The sequence below is a fragment of the Mustela erminea genome, chromosome 5 (genome assembly GCF_009829155.1).
Source record: "Mustela erminea isolate mMusErm1 chromosome 5, mMusErm1.Pri, whole genome shotgun sequence".
Taxonomy (NCBI): Eukaryota; Metazoa; Chordata; class Mammalia; order Carnivora; family Mustelidae; genus Mustela; species Mustela erminea.
In genome coordinates this window covers 115,511,536-115,537,853 of record NC_045618.1, presented here as the reverse complement: position 1 = coordinate 115,537,853, position 26,318 = coordinate 115,511,536, and the positions used below count along the sequence as shown (strand labels likewise).

Sequence of the window (26,318 nt, the reverse complement as noted above, 5' to 3'; positions counted from 1 at the left end):
GTTTTATCCGGTATACTAATATTCTGCAGTCAAATACACTCATATCTTTTCATTCACTTGTCAAACATTTATTGAAAACCTAGTCCATGCTGGGCACTGTTCGAGGCTTGATTATATATCAAAAGACCCCTGCCATCATCGAGCTTATGTTCTACCAAGAGAAACTTAAAATAAACAATAAACACAATAAATTAGATTATGTTTAATAGGTTAGAAATGCTAAGGAAAAGGATAACAGAGTAGAATAAGGGGGTATGGAAGTGGTATTGGGGGGTCAGGGAATTGCAGCTTTTTAGGTAGGATGTTCAGTAAGACCTCTTTGAGAAGATCACATTTGAGCAAAACCTCAAAGTGGTAAGGGAGTTAGCCATGCAGAAATCTGGGGTAAGAACATTTTAGGTCAACCCAATGCAAAGTTCTGAAGTGAGAAGGTGCCTCATGTGTTTGAGAAATAACAAGGAAAACTGTGTTTTGAGGTAGAGTAAGGGGGAGGGGAATAATAGGGTTAAGTAGGGCACAAAGGGTGTCCCATTAGGCTGTTACTGTGGGTGAAACAGAAGACCCATTAGAGAATTCTGAGCAGAGGAGTGACATGATCTAACTTACTTTAACAGTATCACTCTGGCTGTGGAATTGAGGATAGATGGTGGGCGTGGGGCTGCCAAGGATAGGAATGAGGAGAACTAGTAGGAGTCCCCCATGATACAGGTGAGTGATGGTGGTGGTGGCTTAAATCAAGGTAATAGAGGTTTCAGTCTAGACGTTTTAGATTGGACTGGGGGAGAGGAGGAGCCGGTAGAGTTCTCCAGGTGGAGATGGATGTTGAACAGTTTGGATAATAGAAGTATGAAATTCGAGAGTTCAAGAGAAGTTCTGAACTAGAGATAAAAATTTGAGTTTTGTTTGCATATAAGTTGTGTTTAAAGCCACAAGACTGGGTGAGATCAGCAAACAAGTGAGTATAGCTAGTCAAGAGAAGGGAAGCAACCACTGAGCTCTAAGGCATTCCAGTGTTACGGAGTCGGGGAGAGCAGCCAAAAAGGAAAGCAAGAAGGAGTGACCAATTACATAAGAGAAAAACCATGAGAAGGTGGTCCTAGGAAGGCAGTGAAGAAAGGGGAGGCAACTATATCAGATATTGCTGATAGGTCCCATAAGTAGAATGAGGACTGAATTAAACCATTGGATTCTTTGGTATCTCCGAGGTTAGGGAAGGACTGTGTAATTACAGTGATTTGATATCCATTTTATTATTTGAGTAACCACTGCCACCTTTTTCAACTTCTCTGCACCCCTCCCCCTGTAAAGTGGTACCACTCTTTTATGTATTTGCTCATTATCTTGTCCTATTAATACATTCTGCATAATTTTGTTTGATATTCCAACCTAGAGCCCACCAGATAGGATCTGCCCATGAAATGCTAAAAGCATTTCCTTTACCATAATCTGTCATTTTTATCTGAGTATTGAGGGTTTCTTTTCTTTTCTTTTCTTTTCTTTTCTTTTTTTGAGATTTTATTTATTTATTTGAGAGAGAGAGATGGAGAGAGCATGAGCTGGGAAGAGAGGGAGAAGCAGGCTCCCCACTGAGCAGGGAACCTAACTGGGGCTCAATCCCAGGACCCTGAGATCATGACCTGAGCCACCCAGGAGTGCAAGGGTTTTTTGTTTGTTTGTTTGTTTAAATATCACCATTAACAATGTTCTAGGAGGCACCTGGCTGGGTCAGTCAGAAGAGTATGCAACTCTTGATCCCAGGTTCATGAGTTTGAGCCCCATGTAGAGATTACTAAAAAAAAGTTAAAACTTAAAAAAAAAACAAAACAAAACAGAAATCTAAGAGCAACTTATCAATCTTACTGGGAAGAGGTCCTCAATGGCAGTTGGGGCTACAGAACAGGACATGTTAAGTATTTTGTTATAAAATAAATCCCAAATCAATCAACTGGATAAAATACCAGTATTAATTTTGCTGTCAGAGTTTTTGGGTTTTTTTCCCCCCTTCCATTAATTAATGGGTAGGACAAACACCCCTCTGAGAATGGGATGGGGAAATGGTGGGTAACACTGAGATTCGGGAGGGTAAAGTGTGAAAGTGGTTGTAAGGGACCCGGAACAGGGACCAGATGATTGGAAGGGGCTGATGGAAGACAGGAAATTAAGATGGCAGTAGATAAATTTGCATTTCTGAGTAACAGAGTACTGGCCTTAGACTAAAGTATCAAGAAATCTTAACCTGGCTGCTTTTACTTCTTGAGCTGAAAACATCATCATTCTTAGAGGATTTTGTTAAAGCAAATAAAATTGACAAAGAACAGAAGTAACAAGTTGTCAAGAAATGGGAGTGGTGTCCTGACCCTTGAAAGTCCTGAGGGGACAAATCTCTGGCTGAATGTTGTAGAAAGGGGAGCATAGGTAAAGGGAAGGGAAATGAGGACTATACACTTAGCCCCTTGTCTTCTCTGGAGGGACACTTGGCTTTGGCATTTTAGAATGGTGTTTGTTGGGGTTCTGAGTAAGGTGTTTTCTCTGAGTCCCTTGTTTCCTGGGATCCCCCTGTGGTAGTGAGTCAGTCACTGATACCGGAATCTTGTAAGATGGTCCACTGCTTTTCTAAGACCTTGCAGGAAAATAGGTAAGGGGATTTATAGCCTTCTTCACCTCCCTAGCATCCCATTCCCATTTGAACCAAAGGGAAGATGGAGATGTAGAATTTTGGCTTTGTAAAAAAAAAAAAAAAGAAAAAAACCCTACAGAGTGATGCCAACGTGTTTGGTGGGCCAGTCAGAACAGATGACTGAGAGAAATGACCGTTGGTTTGTACAGAAGTGGATAAACAAATGACAGCTGAAGAATGAATGAGGTGGTTTTCCCCGGGTATGTGCTGTTTCAGTCACTGGTGTCCATTATTAGTGATGAGGTCTTGACTCAGCTCAGTAACCATGGGTTGAGGTTGATCTGCATCAGGCCCCTAACGGCTGTCTGAGAGATGATCCTGAAGGGACTTTTCTTTTAAATTAACATATAATGTATTATTTGCCTGAGGGTTACAGGTCTGTGAATCATCAGCTGAAGGGACATTTTGTAGCTTACATAGTTCTTAGCAAAGAATATTCCCTGCCTGACTCTTTGCCAACTTGATCCTCCTGTTGATGGGTACAGTCTAGCTAAGTAATGGAGAGAGGAGACCCTAAGTTCTCATATATACTGTTATTTTTGATAACGTTGTTATTTTGATATTTTACTGATACTGGCATCTTTAGCTATTTCAGATAGAAGAAATCTGGTTTATACAAATCTCCAGGACTGATAAAAATCTATTCTCTAATAATCATTATACCTAAACTGTACAGTAGCAGCTGTATTCAGTCATTTGAAACCCAGAAACCAGGAGAGAGACTATCAAGCCTCCCTGAAGCCCATTCACTGTTCGGATTCTGTGTACACAGCCTTGGATGACTTAAACAAATGGCAGCCATAATTCTTCCTATAGCCATTGTCACCATCAGTCTCTTGGCTCTGTGGATTTCCTAGTTACCAGTTTGGGCAGGAAGAAGGAGGAAAGACCTGTATTAAAATTGCTGCCATGGGCAGAATTGGAACTTCTGGCTTTGGTGTGGTTGTGTTTCTCCAGTATTATCTCAACGAGCAGGGAGACTGGGTCTGTATGCTGAAGAAGCCTGACCCTGTGGGACAGCAGACCTGCTCGGCCCATCCTGCTCAGTTCTCCCCAGATGACGAATACTCTCAACACTGAATCACCGTCAAGAAACGCTTCGAGGTGTTCATGACCCAGCAACCGCGCCCTCTGAGGGTCCCTTACATTTCATGTCTCTTTTGCTACCGCTCAGAGACTTTGTGAAACTAAGCTCTTCAAACTGAGCCTTGAAGCCTTCTTACCACCCTTGCTCTTGGGAATCTGGTCTCATCACTGCCTTTGATCATGCTTGTGTGAAGCAGTCATGGTAGCATCCCTCTTAAGGGAACAAGTTTGAATCCTCCTTCCACAGTTTGAATCATTGCAAGCTTATTTAAATGATTTGAAAGAGAAAGTAAATAAATAAATAAAGTTGCTGCCATGAAGAGAAACCAGATGAGGTCACATTGTATGGGAGAATAGAAAGTTTTCCCATGGTCTGAGTTTATAGATGTTGAGACCCTTTAGTTATTCTTCAGGCCCAGAAGTTACTGAAGTTGTATTCCAAATCAGCTTTGGCAGAAAGGTCAGTTTGGTTGATAAGCTTTAGGTCTGTGGTAGTTGATTCTTTAAGACATGAGACTTTCCATCTGTCCTCCTATGGGTAGTACTTATTCTACAGTTGCCTTCTCCTGGGATGCCTGAGTGGCTCAGTCAATCAGGTGTCTGCCTTCGGCTCAGGTCATGACTCAGAGTCCTGGGATCGAGTCCTGCATAGGGCTCCCTGCTCAGTGGGGAGCCTGCTTCTCCCTCTGCCTGCCACTCTCCCTCTTGTGCGCTTTCTCTGGCAAATAAATAAATAAAAATCCTGAAAAGAAAAAAAGAATCGCCCTCTCCTGAAACACTGGCCATTCAACAAGTACTTACTGAGCACCTGCTTTAGTCCAGCCATTGCATCCCCCATTCTAGGTGTGCAAGCTCTCATGAACTATTCAGTGTTGGCAATATGATGAAATGTCCTGGGGGATACAGTGGAGCTTGTGCTCTGGATACCACTGGATAAAATCTGCCCCTTCCCATTTTTAAGTTGAGGGCTTAAAAAGAAAACCCACTCATACGGTAACTGCCAGAAAGATTTCCAAATATTTTATGAGCTTCAGACTCCATCCCTGTTCAAATCCTTTCATCTCTTAAAGGCTGCTGTTACAGTGCAGTGGAAAGGATATTGGGGGCATTATGGGCAAACAGACTGGTTCAAATCTTGATTCTGCCATTTACTTCACTAGGAGGAAGTCAATCAAATTCTCTGAGTTACTTAAATTACTTCTCTTGGAGGCAGTAAGATTAAATAAGAGATTGTACTAGGTTTAACCCGAAGTTTCTTTGCTAGTGACTACCCCAGTGCAGGTATGGGTAGGAGTAGGATGTTAGAAACACAGAATTCAGAAGGGACCCATGAGTGGGAATGCTACTTTTTTTTTTTTAAGATTTTATTTATTTATTTGAGAGAGAGAGAGAGAGAGCAGGAGAAGGGGGAGGGTCAGAGCGAGAAGCAGACTCCCCACCGAGCAGGGAGCCTGATGCAGGACTCAATCCCAGGACTCCAGGATCATGACTTGAGCTGAAGGCAGTCGCTCAACCGACTGAGCCACTCAGGTGCCCTGGGAATGCTACTTTTTGAATCAACCTTACATAGGAAAACAACAACAACAACAAGGGAACTCCTTTGAAGAGGGTAAGATCCCTGTATGGGAACAGCTGTTTTACATTCCCATAGATCTCTTTTCCTTAATTTTCTCATTTATTTTTATTTTAACTAGGCTCAGGTCACCTTCCCTTCCTTCCACTCCACTCTGGGAACCCAGTACACTGAGGCTATGTAGGGTTTCCCATCACGGCAGCCTGCTTTGGTGCTTAACCTTTCCTTTTATTTTTATTTGTTTATTTGTTTGTTTATTTTTTGGTGAGAGAGCACAGCTGGGGAGGAGGAAAGGCAGAAGCAGAGGGAGAAGGAGAGAGAGACTCCTAAGCAGTCTCCATGCGCAGTGCAGAGACCAACGCAGAGCTTGATTTCACAACTCTGAGATTGTGATCTGACCTGAAATCAAGAGTCTGGAAGCTTAACCGACTGAACCACCTAGGCGCCCCTAACCTTTCCTGATCCATGAAAACATATGCCCTATGTTTATGTGTCCATAAAGGAGAATGCCCGAGTCATTCTCCTTCATGGTTTATTAGCAAACTTGATGATGTTGGGTTGGCATATGGATAGCTTTAAGTGGGTTATCCATCCTGGATAATTCAAATATTAATAATGTCAGGGGCTCCTGGAGTGGCTCATTCAGTTTAAGCTTCCAGCTCTTGATTTCGGCTCAGGTCATGATCTCTGAGTCATGGGATCAAGACCCCCATCAGGCTCTGTGCTCACCATGGAGTCTGCTTTTCCTTCACCCTCTGCTTCTCTCTGCCGCCCCCCACCATGACACTTTCTCTTACTCTCACAAACAAACAAACAAACAAACTCTTTTAAAAATAACAGCAAATATGGTGGAAAATTTAGGCAAAGAACATTTTTGTCACTGACCAAGTAGAGTAAGCACCCAGTGCTAGTTAAGTTGGCAGATCTGAAAGCTCCTATTGTCATAAAAGAGATGTTTATGTACACGGCAGTCAAGAGGAGTATCTTCCATGAGTCAAAAGGGGAGTTGTGACCAAAAAAAAAAAAAAAAAATGTGGTGGGGGTTGTGTCAGGAGGCCAAAAGCAGAAGACCCCTTTTCCAGAACCAGATTATTTTTAGAGAAGGAATGTTGTGTAGTCATTGTCCCTGTAGACAGTGAGATGAGAAATGTCTGGAATGAGGGTTTAAACAAGATAGAGTAGGGAGTGAAGTAGAGGCATGTAGAGCGGAAGCTGCCTACTGATACTTTGTTCCCTAATGGCGCCATACTCCTGGGGTGGGGGGGCTAAGATGGTATTCACGGCTTAGATAAATGAACACTTAACTTGTTTGTGTCTAAATGCATCATATTTTGCCAGTTGGCTGGGAACACAGGTTGCCCTATGTGTACTGAGCTGTTGATGGTTACCCAGAAGCGACCTTGTTCAGAACATGGGTGCATGTGTTCTTGTGTGATCCATTGAAGTCGAACCTTTGAGATTATTCCAGGTTTATAAATGATGACATATTCATTTGTGTTATAAATTCCAAGCATCTAGTGCTTTTCCCAGTCACTGAAGAAGAAAGCCTATAGGATGGTCCTTAAAATGTAACTTTTTATCAGTGGCCTCTTGATTTTAATCCATACATCCTGTCTTTTAGCCCCTTATTCTAATTCAGATTCTTAGTACTTGGGCTCTCCCTATCAGGAAAGTGGTCCAAATCTTTCTTTATCCCTAGCACTCCCTGCTATCAGGGTAACAGAAGGATTTTCTCCATTATTTTCCCAGTGGCTTTTGTATGTTTGTTTGTTTGCATCCTTCATCCTAGCAATTAAGGGCAAATGGATCCGAGATTTTTTTGTGCATTTAGGTAATTGTATGCTTCTGGTTCTGCATGTCCCTGGCTCAGATGCCTAACTGTTCCCAAGTAGTTCAGTCTCATTCTGTTCATGACTGGCCTTTTCTAAGGTAACACTTGGGTTCTATCTTGGGGATCAAAAACTTGAGAAATGTTTTAAGTGGCTGTGGCTTCATTGACAATGGAATTGCAGTGGGTGGGCGTGGGCAATGCTTAAAGGCTAAATAAAGGCTCTTGGTAAGAGCACATATGCTGAGAGAATATTTCATCTTCCCTCTTTCCATAGCAACTTTATCTGAAGATTAAGCATTCTGCTGGTGGCATAGTTAATAAAACATCTTGGCTCCACTTCAGAGCTGTTTGTGTGCCATTACTGGAACCTATTACTTTTATCCATTTCATCATTTGATTTTTGTTTCCTTCTGTCTTCCCAGGTGGCATTGGTAGGGTGGTCAACGGAGCCTTCATGGTGCTGAAAGGGCATCGGTCTATTGTTAACCAGGTCCGATTTAACCCTCACACCTACATGATCTGCTCTTCTGGTGTAGAAAAGATTATCAAGGTGAGGCACCTTCCCCTTCTGTTCATTAGACAAATTATTACAATTCATAATTGGAAGAAACTAGAATAATATATATAGGACCTCATACCTAAACATACTAAAGGTCTATCAAAATTCTTAATTATTTTGGGGCATCTGGCTGGCTCAGTCAGTAGAGCATGCGACTCTTGATATTAAGGTCGTGAGTTTAAGTCCCATGTTGGGGATCAAGATTACTTAAAATTTTTTTCAATTATTTTAACATTATAAAATATTTTAAAAATGATATTAAAAAGTGGTTTAAAACCCTCTTTTCAGGACCACTTTTAAAAATAGTCACTAGGCTTTGAAACTAGACACCACTTGTATGCCACTGCATTTCCACTGGCCTTTGATCTTGAATCTGATGCATTCTGCTTTCCAAACCTCATCTGGAAGCCACCATCCCCTCAGTTACTCGGTGTGTAGTTTGCATTAATTGCTGTACTAATATGGCACAGACATCACTAAGTGGCTGCCAGAACCATAGCTAAATTGTCTCAGAACATATCAAAACCCACTGCATGTGGTTGTGATCGAGGCTAAGGACTTGCATTAATTGCACAGTGACTGAATGAACTTAACCCAGCCAAGGAATTTGTCTAGAGCCTGCAGCTAAGAGACCCAGCCTGGCCTGTGTCCACAGGAGGGTGGCCTACTACCTGTCCCTCACTTTCCAGTTGCTAGTGACCCTTTTCCACATCTGTGAAAATGAAGGTTTTGGGGGCAAATGATGAATCCTTTAGGACTCTCTGATAACTTGATTTTTAAGTAAGGATAGATGATAACCCCCCCAAAAGTTAAAACCCCTAATTTTTTTCTTCCTAAAATAATAATGAAAACCTGAGGGAAGGTATCAGGGAAGAAGTAAAAATTGGTTTGCGATGGTTTGATGGTTTTCATTTCCTCCCTCCTTCCCTCCCTCCCTCCCTCCATATAGAGTTAAGCCAAGTTGTATATTAAGCAAGGGAAGCTATCAGAAATACAATGTGGGAGGATGGGTCAGTATTTTTATTTGTTCTCATTCCAGATTCCTTTATGTAAAGTTTCGTTGGTCCTGTGGATCAGTGCTGACTTTCATGATTGCGCATGTTTTCCCACAGCACTGGAGCAAGACTTCTAGATCATTTTTACTGACTTTTTCTTTTCAGAGATGATGAGATTTCAATTATAAACTACCCACCTGGGGTCAGTTACACAGCCAGTTAGTAGTCAAGTCAGGATAGAGCCCTGTTCTTTGTTCTTACCAGTGGCCTGTCACCTTCCCCATGCTGGAGGGAAGGCAACGGGAGCCAGAGGCCTCTGCTCGAGGTGGTCACCTCAGTCGTCCTTCACTGGACAGTCATGGAATTGGCCCTGTGCCTTGAATTGCCTTCTCTTCTCCTTTGGCCTATGACTAATGGGCTGGCACAATAGCATGTCCTTGCTAGGCCTGTTGACGTCATTCTGTTTCTCAGAGCTCTGCTTGGGCATCTCCTTTAGAAGAGAGATTCCTGCTTGGCCGTGCACTCTGGGATGCTTCTGTACTTAGTCTCTCCAATTATTGTTTAGTCAACTGGAGTCTTTACCCTAAAGGTCATAGTTTGGAAACCAGCCAAGTTCTCAGAGGAGTGAGAGAAGAAAGTGTTTTTTCTCTGGGAGGTTATCCAGGCTGAACTATGGAGCTTACTGCTTCCAGGTTCCAGTGGGGTCTGAATCCTTCCCCACCAGGAGGCACATTTAGCCATTTGAAACCTTAAGTCAGTACAGCTGGTACTCTTGGACAGTTCTTTGAACCTGTTCCCCATCTGTCAAGTGAGGATATCTATGGTGACTTGCCATCCAGGAGTTCCTTGTGGGTTACCTGTGCCTGATAATTTCTGACTATTTTAATAAGTGTCACTTTCCTGCTTGCCATTTCTGAGAGGATCAGTGGCTTAAAGAGCATAATATCTATACCAGCCTGAGACCTTTTTTCTCTCCACTTTACTCCACCTTCTCCCTTGTCCTTTACTGCTGCTGTCCTAGCCCAGAAGAGAAGAATCCCAGTTGTTGGGATCAGCTTCTTCTTCTTCTTCAGTCCCCTGAATGTGCATGTTTAGCAAAGGAGGGGTTTGTTTTATAGTTAAGCCTGGAGGGGCAAGACAGAGCAAGTGCTGACATTTTTTTCTCAAAAGACCATTCCTATGTTTTTACTATGATATTTGTGATATGTATGATATACCTACGTGTGCCATTTGTGCTAGACTCTATGGGGAACATAAAGGCGAAAAAAGGTAATGCAGGTCACCCTATAAGAGAGACAAGAAGTAAATACAATGAAAAGTGCAGTAGCTACACAAGAGATGGAAACAGAAATGCTCTGGGGGAGGGAGAGTTTTTTTGTCCCATCTGTGATAACCTTGGGCAGGTAGGATTTGAGCTAGAATTTGGAGAATAAAGACTGCAAAAGGACGGAGTAAGATATGAGGAACATTCTAAGTAGAGGCAATAGATAGTTAATTATTTTGTTGAATTAATAAATAGTTATTGATCACCTACTGTGTTCTAGCATTATACTTAAGAATAATTGCTCAGAAGCAGTGAAGCATAGGACCTGTTCAGAAAATGACCATGTTTGGCCACAGGAAAGAGCACAAGAATGGAGGACTAAGATATAAGGCAGGAAGGGGGGCAGGAGGTGGGCCCAGAAGGTCTTGGAAGCCATATTAGAGAGAGTGGAGAACCCTTAAATAGCAGTTAGGTCCCTTTCAGTGTAGATTTTCTTGGTAAATGGCCAGATTTCCTAATTTAATATAATAGTACAAAGAGGAGAGGGCTTAGAGCTGCTATGTCAGGCATATCCTGGGCACCTTTGTAGATCAGAACACTTGCTACTTAATTGCTTTCCATTTTGACAATGTTTGAATAAGAGTTGAAGGGCATCTTTCCCCCTCAGCAATCTCTTGAGCTTGGAGAGAAGCTCAGAGAAGCTTGGAGAGAAATCTGCTCATCCCTCTCCTCCTTTTCTTATGAAACGTGCCCCAGGAGGAGGCTTGTCTATCCACATTTAACATGTTGGGGCAGAAGGTTGTGTTTTTTGGTGCTTTACTTCTGAGTTGCTGACTTTCAGTGTAAAGAAATAAATACTTTCACAAATATTTCAAAATATTCTTAGGATGAGGACTAAGATAATTGGGATGGTCCATACTTCTGAAGTTCAAAATTCTCTTTGAGGATGGGTCTAAAGCTTTCTGGGTGAGGAATTCAGCTGCCAAGTGAAAGAGAAAGCACCACATTTCTTTTGTGCTTTGGTATAGGTTATGTCATTTCATCATTGTCATTTCTACAGATGAGAAAAGATGTGCTCGAGAGTGAAGTCATTTTGCCCAGGGCCCTGTGGGGCTGGGGTTCCTACCTGTTCTGCCTGTCCCTGCAGCTCGGTGCCACAAGTCCCTGGAGGACTGCAGACTGGCTCTCTGGGATAATGGTTTTGTTTTGCTCTGAATCTTAGGGTTGGATGAGACCCATCTAATTCACTGTTTAGATCAGGGAGCTAAGCTTTATCTGAGGTCAGCCCAAGCTGAGGAGGAACCCACACTCACGTCTCGCCTCCTGATGCAGCGTTTTGTTCCATTACTCCAGGCTTCAGGAATGAAAGTCTACCTCAGCTTAATACATTCCAGGGCCCAAATAAAAGCTGCTTTCAGTGTTAATGATTTTCATTCCTGAAGTGAAGACTCAGGAACTGGATGGTAGATTAGAACCTAGAAACTGGCTTGTTGCATACTTGGACCACCCTTAATATTTGTACTTCTGTTAACAAATTTTGTGTTTCTGTGAAGCACGTAGAGATTTATCTTTATATTAGACAGCATGGTTAGTAAAATTTTACCATTTTTAAACTGGGAGAGTCAGAGATCTGGCCTTGGAATATAGGATAAGACCCTCCCACCCTGCCTCAAAGTCCTAAGGGACCCCTCAGTTTCCTTTCTAAGCTACCGAACTTTAATTCTCTTGGACATTTGTTTGTAGAAATAGTTATGTGTAGCTTGAGCCCGTTGTTGAGGGCCCAGTCTAAATGGCTCAGAACATAGGGTCTCACAAAGAATTTGAGAATCTCTTCAGGCAAATCCTTTATTTTCTGCTACTTATTTTCTAACTGTATTCTAGTGTTTCTTAAGAAGTTAGTCTTACCCTTGTTAAAACTGCAGAGCCCTGGTACCTGCTGATGACTTCATGAATCAGAATCTCTTAAGGGTGGGGCTCAGGAGTGAACACCATTAAGATTCTGAAGGTGACTCCTGTGCACCCCTGAGTGTGAGAACCACTGCCTTAAACCTCTCCCGGGTCAGGTGGTGAAGACGGAGCGAGGAGAACAGCCCAGAAGGTGTAGGCTGTGAACAGCTGAAGGAGAAATGAATCTGAGTTGGGAGTTGATGAAGAGAGCCAACCTAGGTTTCTCCAGCCCCTTTTGAACTGGAGATCCTCCATAAAGGTGCTACCTCTCAGAAGTTGCAACTAAAGCATGGGAAGGATGGGGCCTCAAGAAAGTACTCAAAAGGAGGTGAATTTGTCCTTGGATAGCGTTGGGAAAGCAAAGCCATTGTCTTGATAGAGGATAGAGAATGAAGAGCTCTGTTTTCTGGGTTGGGTGCCATCTAAAGATAGACACCAGCCTGTCAGGCAAGAGAATTGCCTGGAATTTCATCTGAGTTGCCATGGCTACCGGCTGATGTAACTGAGCTTCTGTGTGCTGCTCTGTGGACCAGTCTGGTAGTCAGGTGAAGCTAATTGTTCTCATCTGCAGTGACAGCTTAATTACCTTGAACTTGATTTTTGCATAACTTATTCTGCTTGTAAAGTTGGGTCTTTGCAGTCAGGCAGACCTGAGTTTGAGTCCTAACTGTGCGAATTCTTTTGGCTACCGGCCCATGTGTTTGATGATAGCATGGAAGAGTGTTAAGGTGGGGTGATGGTCTTTTGGGGGGGTGTCCTGCCTATTCCTACAGCTAACAGGAGAGTTGGGGAGCAGGTCAGCAGCAACCTGGTTAAGAGAAACCAGTTTCCTGGGTAACTAATGCCTGCATGTCCAGGAGGGAAATGCAGTGTAGGCAGTTGGCTATTCTTATCAAGCGCCAGTAAGCAATTCCCATTAGTTAAAAATAGAAATGTTGCAGTTGGGGAGAAGTGGAGTTATAGGCTGAAATATTAACTACCACAGAGGACTGACTGCTGGGTCTGTTTTCACTTTGGAAAAGTGGTACCTCTCTGTGCACAGCTTCAGTCTTCTGAGAGTTTTGAACACATTGGCCAATCTTCAAGTCATCCCCTACCCTTTGCAATTATGAAGGGGGTTATTGTAATTTCCAAGCTACTCCCAGAGGAAGCTAAAGGGGAGGGGGCTGGTAGGGGAGATGGTTGTGACTATTCTGGGTCAAGAGACAAGATTTAGGTCTCCTGACCCTAGGCTAATGCTATGTCCTAGACGATGCTTTTTCCAACACCTGACTCTAGAAGCCTCTGTTTTCATATGTGGCCCACATAATCCAGTCTGGTAAAGAGTGTATTTTTAAAGCTGGTTAGCAAGTCCTGGCTAAGTGACAGGAAGGGCCTAGAGAAGCTCTGCCTCAGTGTTCTTTATCACCACCAGTTTTGGAGTACTTTCAATCAGGCCTCCTTGGTTTTGTTTTTGCCTTCTGTGCAGATCTGGAGCCCATACAAGCAGCCGGGGTGTACAGGAGACCTAGACGGTCGGATTGAGGATGATTCCCGCTGCCTCTATACCCATGAAGAGTACATCAGCCTGGTGCTGAACAGTGGGAGTGGCCTGTCACATGACTACGCCAACCAGTCCGTGCAGGAAGACCCGCGGATGATGGCCTTCTTTGACTCCCTGGTGCGCCGCGAGATCGAGGGCTGGAGCTCTGACTCCGACAGCGACCTCAGCGAGAGCACCATCCTCCAGCTGCACGCGGGGGTCAGCGAGCGGTCTGGCTACACCGACTCCGAGTCCTCGGCCTCGCTGCCCCGTTCCCCTCCACCCGCAGTGGACGAGAATGCCGACAGCGCCTTCCACCTGGGGCCCCTGCGGGTCCCCGCCGCCAACTCAGCGGCGTCCCCTCCGCCACCGCCCACATGTGAGGACGCGGCGTCTCGCCAGCAGCGCCTGTCGGCTCTGCGGCGCTACCAGGACAAACGCCTCCTGGCCCTCTCCAACGAGTCCGACTCCGAAGAGAACGCCTGTGAGGTGGAGCTAGACACAGACCTCTTCCCGCGGCCGCGGTCTCCCAGCCCTGAGGACGAGTCCAGCAGCTCCAGCAGCTCCAGCAGCTCCGACGACGAGGAGGAGCTCAATGAGCGCAGAACAGCCACGCGGCAGCGCAATACCCTGCGGCGCCGGCAGAAGGCAGCCCGGGAGGAGAGGCCCGCGCCCCCCAGCAAGCCCGCCAGCGCCTACATCGGAGAGGACAACTGTGACTACCCTCAGATCAAGGTGGATGACCTCTCCTCCTCCCCGCCCTCCTCCCCTGAGCGGAGCACTTCCACGCTGGAGATTCAGCCCAGCCGGGCCTCACCAACTTCAGACATGGAGTCGGTCGAACGGAAAATTTATAAAGCGTACAAGTGGCTCCGCTACTCCTATATCTCCTACTCCAGTAACAAAGACGGAGAGAGCTCCCTCGTGTCTGGGGAGGCAGATGAAGGGAGAGCAGGAACCAGCCACAAGGACAACCCAGCCCCTTCTTCCAGTAAGGAAGCCTGTCTCAGCAACCCCCAAGGCCAGAGGAACCAGGACCTGCCCCCTGAAGGTCGCAGCAAGGATGCTTTTAAAGAAGGGACTTCTGCTAGAAATCCCAGCAGTGGCCCAGGCCAGGAGCACAGCAGCCACCCTTGGGCAGAGGCACCAGAGGACCCCTCCCAGGATGCTAACAATGGTGGCTCTGTAGAACACTCTTTTGAAACCAAGAAGCTCAATGGGAAGGCCCTGAGCAAAGCCCTAACCAGCCGGGCTGAGGAGCCGCCCTCTCCTCCTGTCCCCAAGGCATCTGGCTCCACTCTCAGCAGTGGGTCTGGCAGCTGTCCCAGGACCCAGTCTGATGACAGTGAGGAGAGGAGCCTTGAAACCATCTGTGCCAACCACAACAATGGACGCTTACACCCCCGCCCCCCTCATCCACACAACAATGGGCAGAACTTTGGAGATCTGGAGGCAGTGGCATGCTCTTCCCCGGGACATTCAGACACTGACCATGATAACTTGACCCTGACAGGGCCACTCCTACACAAAGATTGTTGTGGGTCTGAAATGGCCTGTGAGACCCCCAGTGCTGGAATGAGAGAGGACCCCACTGACCCCCCAGACACAGACAGCAGCAGGGCTCTGCATGGCCATAGTGGCCTCAAAAGGCACCGAGTCGAATTGGAAGATACAGATTCAGAGAATTCCTCTTCAGAGAAGAAATTAAAAACATGATAAATACAAAGGGAAAACAAAAAGCTATGAAAAGTAGCTTCACAAAAATTTTTTTAATCCTGTTTAGTGAACACAAAGGAAAGGAAAAAAAGTATTAAAGGCACATAAAACCAGGGCCTGAAATTTTGTGTCTGATGCTGCTCCCTTCTATTCAGTAATGGGTCTGAATGTCTAGCTGGCCGTTGGCTTGTGCTGTGTGAGGAAAGGAAAAAATCCAAGTGACTCCTTTCTAGTAAGACTCGAGCATCGCGTACTTGTGCGTTTTGTTAAAGTAAATTCTTGTTGAGACGTTTGACTTGTTCTCGTGTGTCTTCACCGGCCGTGTGAGCTCATTGTCTCAGAGGCTTTTCTTTCCCTTCTCCATGAGAAAGGATCTATGGATCTGTATCTTTTGCCATCTCACCTTGTTTACATGCTGTAGGTGTTCTGGTCTTAACAGTGAGTGCCTGCTGGATCCAGCTGTGCTGCCCATGAGTCTTGGACTAATGGGACTAATGCTGAAAGAATGAAGGGGAGAATGGAAACAGGCCCTCAGCCCATTGGCTGGCTGGAATGGAAAGCATGGGTCCATCCTTAGAGAAATCTTCCATGTTTTCTCTTAGTAGCACTTCTCTGAGCATTTAATGTGGATGTACTAAAAGTGAAGCGTTTTTAATGCTAATGAGAGGTTAGCACTTAAGATCAGATTCCAGAGAACACAGATCCCCTGATACATTTCACCTGTGGCAGGTTGAGCAGTTGCGCCCCACACTGTATGGGGGCCAGAAAACATGACTAGTTGCGGGTGACACTTTAACCAGTTAGGTGCTAGCTCCTAAGAGACACTCTTAAGGGCCAGTGGGCACTCCCGGGGCCCTGTGTGAGGAGAGGAGGGGGTAGAGACCGCTCTCAAGAGCTTTGTGCTCAGACTATTTAAGCGGACGTTCTAGGTATGTTAATGAAAAAGTGTCGTGAAGAGCAGAGTGTGGTACTATATTCATTTAATTCAACCCAAAATGATTGATCAGAATGGAAGGAACTGGCATCTTCCCGCAGGCTTGCAAGTAGCAGAGGCTGTGGTGTTCTGACCAGATCTTGCAGAGCAGTGGGCATCTCAAAGAAACAGAGTCCTGTTGAGTTGGTATGTTAGGAGGCAGAGAGGAGTCTCTGGTTTGACTCCTGGCTCCTAGAAGAGACTCCATTTCACTGAGAGGGGGAAAGACCCGAGAGATTTTCAGTATCACAGTGGTTCTGCAGTCACTTGGTTATTAGTGAAGGGTTGCACAAGACAGGAAGATCTAGGAAGGACCAGATATCTCGTCGTCACAGATGTCATGAAAAGGCAGAATAGTGGCAAGAAAAGAGGAAGAGAGAGAGAGAAAGAAGCACACTCTTAACTTTTTTGGGTGCAGAGGTGCTAGACCACTTGGGTGCAGCCAGCATTGGCATAGAAAGGACCGGATATGTGACTGGTGTGGCCTCTCCGATCCAACGTTCCTTTTAGAGGAGGACTTGTCCTACTGGGACTGGGACCATGTGGAGGATGAAGACTTGGATGAATTTAGGCACTGGGGGAAGAGGGATTATTTATAAAAGGAAGGTTGTTGATCTAAGCCAAAAGGAGACATCATCTGGCTAAGCTTTGTGAAAGGGAAGACGTGCCTGGTATGTGTGATGTGACTTGGGTGTGAAAACACTGTCTTAGGAGGAGATGAAGGAGTATGAATAGCAGTGGGGATGCTTACGATTGAACAACTGGAATCTCACGGGGAGGGGGAGTGGGAGAGTGATTCTGTAACCACTAGAACTACTTTGGATTTGTAATCGAAATGGTTCTATGATTTGTCTTTGACTATTCACAGATAATTGTAAATTCTGGTTTTATAAGCCCAAGTCATTTTACATTTGCTTTTCCAAAATTTATTAAATTGGAATTTTTTAATCCTTTATATACAAAAAAAAAAAAAAGATATAATCACTCAGTGTGTGTTTCTCTTCCCCTTCCTAGCCAGCCTACCTAATCTTTTTGTTTTGTTTTATTTAATCTAATCGGTAGCTAGCCCCTTCTCATTTCTCTAAGGACAATCCACTAATCCACTTTTCCTAGAGAAAAAGAAGTTAAGTTCCCTTGGGAACTTGCCACTTGGTGGTTACAGTTTCCAAACGCAGAACTTGGGTCTTTTCAGGTTAAAAGCCTTAATCCCATTTGGGTACTCCAAAGAGAAGTCAAGTTCATTCTGGTTTAATTTTAGTGTTCAAGAAAGACTGTTTTTTTTTTTTTTTTTAGCAACGAGAGACTCTTCCCAGCACCCCAGGTTCAACTTGCCAGGAGATAAGCCCTCAAGATAACTGGAGGAGGCAGAGAATTGCTAGTCTCTGTAGCCACTCTACTCTCCTTTCCAGAAATCTCCTGTCTTGTGATCGTGGGCCTGAAAACCTGGCAGGAACCACTTCCAGAGTCCCTTCGCCAAAATCCTTGTTAATTGAGGCCCCAACTTTGGAGGTTCATTTGATCCCCAAATTCTTCCGTGATGGTATTTTTACTAGCAGGACAGATGGCACTGATTAGATTAAGAACTATTCGAAAGTGCCTCTTACAGTTTGTTTTCTGCATCCTGTACATAAATTTTTAAGTGGCTGGTCCAGATAGGTAAAACCGTTTCTTTCCACTTTATTTTCCATCTGGTTTTGTAAGTGATTCCAGTGTCTCTAGGACAGCAGTAAATGAGTTAAATAAGTAGTTGGCTTGGGGCAAAAGAAGGTTGCAACTGTGCTGATTTACTAAGCCAGGAGTCCCTTGTTTGTCAAGGTGCCTTCCTCTGCTGAAGCCTTATCTCCTCACAAGCCCCTCCTCCTGTGACTCCCAGCAAAGCTAGCTCTTCTCCTGTGTATATGCAAATAAACCTATTATTCACTTCTCCCGGCTTCCTCTTCTCTTCCAGGGAAGACTTGATTGGTTAGACACCCCTGGTCCTTAACGTCTTTCCTGTTTCAGTTCTTACCTAGTTGAAACTTGATTCAAAGCCACTCTGAGGACAAGAAGAAAAACCAGTATTCCATGTTCATGCCAGTGGTCATTGCCTCTCTAGGGATGGAACAAAGTCCCATCTAGACAACGAAATGTAGGGTGAAAGGAGGTATCTACTTGGTCTCCTTTACCAGGACGGACTCAGGATTGTGAGATCCTGGAATTGACCTTCTATTAGTTGGAACTAAGGGAGTGATGCAGCAAAGGGACATTAAACAGCCCCAAAGGAAAGTTTTTGATGTTTCCAAATACCAAGTTGCTTTTTCTGCCCTGTTCCAAGCATGGTTTGCAGACGTTTTCCTTAAAAAAAAGGAAAAAGACCTTTTATATCCTGCCTGTAAAGCTGCCTCTTTCCATTAACTGAAAAGTTCTTGCCAACCAACACTCCTGTGAGGAAGATAGATGCTTCCAAAGGAAGGCTGTCATCCGCTCCTTCCGACCTACACAAAGCAATGGGCCGGCGTTGAAGCCTGTAGGCAGACTTGCCTACAACAGAAGATGATGGCTGTGGACAATCTGTGTGGTTCTCTCCAAGATGGGGTATTTCAGCTCACACTGGGATGAAAGAACAGGAATTCAAGTGGCTTGGAAGTAATTTTGAATTTTTTCACATGCAACAGAAGAAAACTGAAAAGAATCTGAACCATGTACACCCTAACTGCATTTCACCGTTAGTGCAGAGGTGATGCGATGGTACTCAACAGAGTCTCAGAGGCAAAGAGAAACTTCCCTGAGGCCAGCACTAACATGGCCGGGGACAAGCAGGAGGAGTTGCCCCGTTCCACTCAGCAGGGTTTACTTGAGCTGTGCAGAAGGGTCCTGTTGACAAGACAGTCACATTGTAGGGAAATGGGGTAGCTAGTATTTCCAATTACTGAATTGGGAAATGAACAACTCTAACTCAAAGCCATGAGCTAATGGAATAGTCCAGTTGAAGTATAGAATGGCAGCTTGCAAGTCTCCCTCTTATCTGGCTTTGTGAGTACCCCCACCAAGGCTGGAGAAAGGCAATAAACCACTGAGATAACTGGTTGCCAACCCGGGATCCTTTGGCGTGAGAGATGTTTTTGTGGCCTTGGGAAGCTGGGAGGGAAGGCAGTTGTAGGGAAGACTGCGATGGGAGAAATGAAATGCTAGGTGAGTTCAGCAGCTTTCCAGATCCACAGAATTGGCACCGAACATGCCATGGACTGGCCTCCAAAACACTTGGTCATCAAGATGCACCAAAATCCCTGAGTAAAAACCTTAATTTGCAATGGAAGTCAAGGGGCGCCTGGCTGGCTCAGTCAGTGGAGGGCAGCTCTCTATGCTCAGGGTCGTCAGTTTGAGCCCCATGATGGGTGTAGAGATTCCTTTAAAATCTTAAATAAAAATACAGTGGAAGTCAGTGAATAGGCAGGATTGGTTTGAGAGAACTTCTCTCTGCAAGAATGCATACATTCCATGAAATAATGATCCTATAACGGTCTGAACACCAGCACATTCTCACATGTACCAAAAACAGATGAGTATGTGGCTGTTGGAGATTGCATAAGTTTTCAAGGGGTGACAAACATCTTGACTAGTCCTAGACTGGTTAGTTATGGTATTTGAGGCCTACCCCTACTATCATTTCTTAACTTTCTTTTCATGTCAGTGTGTTCTAACATTTCTAGCCTCTTCAAGACCCTACCTTAATCATGAAGGCTAACTTCTTCTCTCTTCCTCCTAAGAACTACCTCTACCTGGGCTGGAAATGGCATTGAACTAGCAAAAGAAGTGGATTCTATACTAATTCTTCAGCAGAGTCACTGCATGAGCCTTGGGCAAGTCACTCAAACTCTTGAGGTCCCTCTCAATTCTAAAATTGGATTCCTTTAATTCCATGGGTTCTTGGGTCCCATCCTGTGGAGTTCTCACTCCTGAGACATCCCTGTCATGTCTACCAGAACCGGTCGGTGAGCCGAGTTCTTTGGCAGGTGTGCAACTGCTCAGAGCCTGAAGGTCCTCACCTATAAACTGGGGAGAGTGCCTGTCTCTGTGTATCATTAGAGGATTAAATGAGCAACTATAAATATAGCTTAGAAGAGTGACAGATATATAGAAAGCACTAAAATGTGTGCTGTCATTAACACATCCTCTCTTTTTGGCTCTCCTTGCTTATTGCTAACAATGTGTATACCATGTAGAAGGCTTTTTTAAATGGGGTCTGCCAAGCAATATAGACAGTAAGTTTCTCTCTCAGAGAATTTACTATTTATTAGCAAACCTTAATCTGAAACCATAGGAAAAGAATTACATTATCCCCCATTAAAATGGACCTTTCTAAAGCAGTGTGTAAGGCCTTGAATATCCCCTCCAGTTTGGGAAGCCAATAATCTCAGGGTTATGCCTGTGAGCTGGGAGCTTCAAAAAAAAAAAAAGTAGGCCTGGCTGGTTGGTGCCTCACATCTCCTTGCTTATGACAGTAAGTCTGCAAGTCTGCAGGGGGTAGGAGGGGAGTAGCAGATTTCATGAAACTATAGTCTTGTTGTGGTAGTGCTGGAGATGACCCAGACCTCAGGAGCTGGGACAGCAAACTTGTCTCTGGCCTTCAGAGCTGAAATTCCCCAGTCTGGCGATGCACCAGCCCTAGAGAATCAGGAAAGTGGCAAGCCATGGAAATGCTCAGGGTCTGTGCCAAGGAAAAGTTTTGACCAGACTTTTCCATGCGGGATTGTTTTGCGTGTGTGTGTGTGTGTGTGTGTGTGTGTGAGAGAGAGAGAGAGAGAGAGAAAGAGACAGAGAAAGAGATTCTGTAACATCTGATTCAAGAAGAAGCTGAGCCATAACGAAGCCAACAGTGGTCTGGTTAGGCCAAAGGGGTAAAAGTGGCAGAGTTGGGCCCCAGCCCACTAAACCCTCAGGACAGACCTAGAATAGGGATCTAAGAGCACACTCGTGGCACTTGGAGAGGACAGGCAGAGAAACATGAGACAGGAGGGTTTTGAATTGCTGGTGGAAAGAGGCAATGGAATTATACTTGGGGGGGAAAAAAGCTTTTCAAATAGAACACATTCACCAGAAGAGAAGCCAGAGCAAGGGTGGGGGACACTGGAGGGCATGGAAGTGTTCAGACCTAAATTAGCACTTTTGACCTTGTCCTGAAGGAGGTGGATGGGGGTGGGGGGAGGAGGGGTTTAGCTCCATCATCCAGTTCAGTCCCCGCGTGTTCGAGAGAAAATGGCGTGGCCTGGCCTCTGAGGCTAGCATTTTCCTGACATCTTGCTGTTCCTAAAGTGGTTTTTTGGTTGGGTGGAGGAGCTTCCCTTGATCTCACCCTCACCCAGCGTGACTCCAGGCTCTGATTACAATACACAACCACAGCAGCATGATTGAAATGGCTGGCAAGGAGGCGCAGTGGGGAGAGAAGGGCCTGGTGCAGAGAAAAATCCAGGTCAGCCTAGCCTGGACCACCCTAGCCCCCAGAAAATCAACACAAGGTCCTTAAACTCAGACTAATGCCCCCCATCCCTGCACCATTCAGCAAGTCTGACCCCTCCTGGATTGCTGCATGCCTCCCTAACATTTCAGCCCCTGGAGATGTCAATAAATCCCTTGGAAGACTTTCAGAGAGGAGCACTAAACATGCCGGGTGACTGGAGGAAGAGATCAAAGGAACCAGAGGGTGGAAGCTGAGGTGGTGGGGCTTGAGGCATGCAGGGACTTAAGGACAGAAGCAGACCCTTTCGAGTTGTGAGCACTACAGGACCAGAAGAGGATGGAACAAATTTTAAATGATATCTGCCCAGTTGCAGGGCCGGGAAGACTGGTTCAAATCACTGTGATCTTCTTAGCTGTCAGGTCCAGGTGAGATCTTTTTCCAAAATGAGCTGGGAGAAGCCGCTTCAAGCTCAGACCCCTTTATCTTTATTCCTGTCTTAAACTTTGCTGCCCAAAGGAAATTCCTGCATTTTGTTCCCCAAGTAGCAGATTGGAACTCCCTGGGCAGGAGCTGCCAAGCTTCGCCTCCTGGGAAAGGCTGGTGGAGACTGCCTCATTCCAAGTCTGACTGTGGGGCAAGGGCTGGCATAAAGGCAAGCTTGTCCTTCCACTCAGGCTGTGTCCAAATCCTGCATCTCCCCGAGCTTGTGCTTCTGTAGAGGGACCTGTGAAGACGTCCCAGGTGTGGGCTCCTGTTGAATGAGGGTATTCCTAGTGAAGCCAGTAGAGTCTAGGCAGCAGCTACATGAGACCTACTCACTCCTTTCTCCTCCCCTGACTTGGGGTCCAGGCAGCAACCATCCTTCCCACTAAGATCAGCAAGCCTGCTTGAGATATACCTGAGGAGTGGGGTTTGAATCCCCTGCCTCCTTAACTGCTACACTGCTTTTACCTCTTCATTCCTCATGTTAATGTGTGGAACGGAGAACTCAGGAAGAAGCAAGTCCTTGGAATTCGCTTGGAAGGGAGGGAAGAGGTTTGGCTGGGCTGATCCCGAAGTCCGTGCACCAGACAACAGGAGCAAGGGGGAGCCAGGAGGAGGGATGAGAGCCTGAAAAGAGGACCGAGGTGAGTGTGCCTCTGGGTCTCCTTCAGAAAGAAGTCAAACTTATAGGATAGACTGGAGTGGTTGGGCGTAGCAGGCCCTAGAGGCCTAGAGGCCTCTTCATTTAAGACGATCAGCTTGTTTTTGTCCAGCAAGATCATATAGATTTTGTTTGCAGTTGGGGTTGGCTCTTGTGATTGCTGATGTGTAGTAATAGATCAAAGACTCTGCCACAGCAGCCTTGGGTGCCCGTGGAGCCAGGAATAAGGACTTGGGAGTCAGAAAGGGGATCTCTGGGGGCACTGGGCTGGCTCAGTTGGTAGAGCTTGTGACCCTTGATCTTGGACTTGTGGATTCGAGCCCCGCATTGAGTGTAGAGATTACTTAAAAATAAATTCTTATTTTTTTAAGATTTTATTTATTTATTTGACAGAGATCACAAGTAGGCAGAGAAAGAGGGGAAGCAGCCTCCCTGCTGAGCAGAGAGCCTGATGCAGGGCTCGATCCCAGGACTCTGGGATCATGACCTGAGCTGAAGGCAGAGGCTGTAACCTTCTGAGCCACCCAGGCACCCCCACTTAAAAATAAATTCTTAAAAAAAAAGGGGGAAGGGGATCTCTATCCAGGCCCTTGCTGGGGACACCTGACCCCAGGATAAGTGACAGCCTCTTCAATTCCTGGATGGTGCTTAAGCTCCAGGGTGCCCATCTTTAAGATTTGGAATGATGGGAAGCCTCTTAAGATGATCTCTAGGCACCAGAAGGCAAGAATCTGCCTATGCTTCTGCCTATCCCTGAGGGCTACCATTCAGCTGGGTCTATAGGAACAGCCGTCCTGGAGCTGTGGGAGGCACTCCTGGCCCAGCTGTATACCACAGGCCTGCAGGATGCGTCAAGTGGAGCTCCCAGTCCAGAAAGGGAGACATTTGAGCTCCACAGTTCTGCTCCTTTACTTGCTCCCTGCCCCCATGCCGAGTGCACTGTGGGCTCTTCTCCAGAGTGCGGCACATTCCCCTACCCAATCTTCCTTTCCTCTTTCCCAGCAGGTCCACCAGCCCCATGGCCAGCCAGCCTGAGAGCCCAGGTCATTGCATAGTGGGTGGGGAGAAAGTGGGCACTTGGAGGGAAAACTTGAGCCCAGCTCAGATCTCTGCCACCTGCTGAGCCCCACAGTCATATCGACTTCCTTCCCTTTGGGCCCCAGTGTGACTTCAAGGCCTAGGAGAGGCTCAGCTGCCCAGTTTCCCAGGCTGCTTCTGCTGTTCAGCCTGCCTCCCTCAGGGGCACACGGGCTCGCTTTGGAAGGGGCAGTGGGGTCAGAGGGTAAGACTGAGAAGCGGCTACTGCATTGGCCCTGCTTTCTCATGACCAGACCCTCCTTTGCCCCCCGCCCCCACGTCTGGGCATTTCTGTCCAGCTGCTGCTTCCCCTCAGTCCCAGCAGAGAGGGAACTAACAAGCTTTATTCCATCTGTAAACTGTCTCCTGAGCCTTGTGTCCCTTCCTGGTGCCAAGAAACCTCCTTCCCTCATGCTCTGAATCAGAGCCCAGTCGCCTTAGAATAGCAGAAGTAGTGAGTCAGGGCGAGATGGGGGCCCAGGAGGGGTGGAAAGTGGAGGTCCAAGGTAGCCTGGGGAAGCAGAAAGTAAAACCAGGAAACTCTGTGACATGGGCCAGGTCACTTAATACTTCTGACCCTGAATTTCTTCACGCACAAAGTTGAGATGAGGCTTACCTTCAGTGCTATCGTGCGGATTTGTGCAAGCACACGCATGGCCCGACACAATGTCTAGCACGCAGCAGGCTTTGGATAAGGAGAGCTGCTCTTATTGTCATCATAATCATGTCTTCACTCAAGTCCAGTGACCTACTGACCTTTGACCCCATGTCCACAATGCTGGTGTTAAGCACCGTGTTGAGGACAAGCAGAAGTAGTCCCGGTGACTTCAAAGATGTCACCTTCTCCTACCTATTCTCTCTTGGGATTTACGAGAACCCAATCCTAGAAATAAACCTCAGTGTTGGGAAATGCTGGGTTCTCTTTTTGTCCTAAATCCTTCCAAGTTAAGCCAGCCATAGAAGCATCTCCACAGAGGTAGAGTTTGAAAACAAGCCGCTGGTGAGGAGGGAGAAGTAGCAGCAGGCCAAGGAAGCAAGAGGCACACACAGTCACTGTGTCCCGTCCCAGGCGCTTGCTGGGACAGTTCAGAGAGCTTTGGTCTGTCCAGGACTATGGCTTTCTCTTTCAGAAAAGCCAATCAAGAGAAATCCAAACTCAGGAAACCAAAATGAGGACAAAGGGACTCATATTACATACAAATGGATTCCTTGCAAAAGGCTTTTGATGGTGCCCATCTGCTGTGTAAGAAGAGGCCCCCTTGGGTGTGGGTGTGTCAGGTAAGCTCTGAGTGAGTACTTAACCAAGGAACCACTCCTCTTTAGTACACTCTCAGTGATCTGTCAACCCCCAACCTTGTCCGAATGGGTGACTGTCCCCACATGTAGAAACTTCCCCCATGGAAGAAATTTCTCAGGTTCTATTATCCATGAGGATTTTAATCTCTCTCTCTAGGAAGTCACTGACATCAGAGCTAAAAATTCCCAGTGGATCATTTGAATTCTCCCTTTTCCTCCCATTCCTTGGCACTCCTGAGTGCTGGCCAGGGTTCTCAGAGCTGGTTCCCTGCCAGCACCTTCTCCCCAGTTTGAAATGAGAAAATGGTCATTATAGGGTCAAAGATCTTTGTACCCCAAGAACAAAGCAAAGTGTTTAGAACAGTAGTCTTCCTTCAGAATTGTAATCCACAAGGGATAAAGAACAACCCTCCTTTATGAGACCAGAAGCTTTAGGGGATTAAGTTAAAAACTTAGCAAAGTGATACGACGTGAAAGAAAAAGATGAGAAATGAAGGTATATCTTTATTCTTCAGTAGGCACAGTGCGTCTCGGTACTGGTGTCCCGGGGCTTGGCAAGGCTGGATGGTGAATGTATGTCTTGGCTATTATGGCTCTGCGGGAAACATGGATGAAAGCAATTCCATCTCCTCCTTGTGTCCCCGATCTTGTTCCCAACTGGCACTACTGACAGTAAGTATGCACAGATTCCATGTCCAGCAGTCCATTCCTGGACACATATTCTAGACATTTTTTTTTTAAGATTTTAAATTTATTTATTTGACAGAGAGAGAGATCACAAGTAGGCAGAGAGGCAGGCAGAGAGAAAGGGGAGGAAGCAGGCTCCCCTCTAAGCAGAGAACCCGATACGGGGCTCTTTCCCAGGACCCTGAGATCATGACCTGAGCCGAAGACAGCGGCTTAACCCACTGAGCCACCCAGGCGCCCTATTCTAGACATTCTCACCAAGGTCCTGAAGGGGACCTGAACCACAATGTCCACTGTGGGTTTGTGGGGGGTGCCAGGGAAGTATTTGTCCCTGTGGGAGTAGGTATGCCAAATGTGGTAGCAGCCCAGTCCCCCGAGCGCCACACAGCCGCAGGCAGTAATGGATCAAATATACTACTCACAGCAACATAGATGGATCCTAAAAGCACAAGGCTGAGTGGAACGTCAAAAAGAATAAGAACTGTAACACCATACCATGTACGCAGATTAAAAATGCATGCACACAAGAGGAAT

General features: G+C 45.9%; 1 protein-coding gene and 1 pseudogene across 2 annotated transcripts in view; both read left to right on the top strand.

Annotated features, from left to right (window-relative positions):
• The window catches only part of DCAF5 (DDB1 and CUL4 associated factor 5), a 103,266-nt gene extending 82,701 nt beyond the window's left edge, over positions 1-20,565 (top strand). For both annotated transcript variants that reach the window (XM_032344586.1, XM_032344587.1), the window contains exons 8-9: positions 7,590-7,717; positions 13,401-20,565. In XM_032344586.1, coding sequence (XP_032200477.1) covers positions 7,590-7,717; positions 13,401-15,170 — 1,898 coding nt within the window. In that variant the 3' untranslated portion in view covers positions 15,171-20,565. The remainder of the gene's footprint in view (positions 1-7,589; positions 7,718-13,400) is intronic.
• Positions 1,626-4,049, top strand: LOC116591575 (annotated as a pseudogene).
• Positions 20,566-26,318: the final 5,753 nt, after the last annotated feature.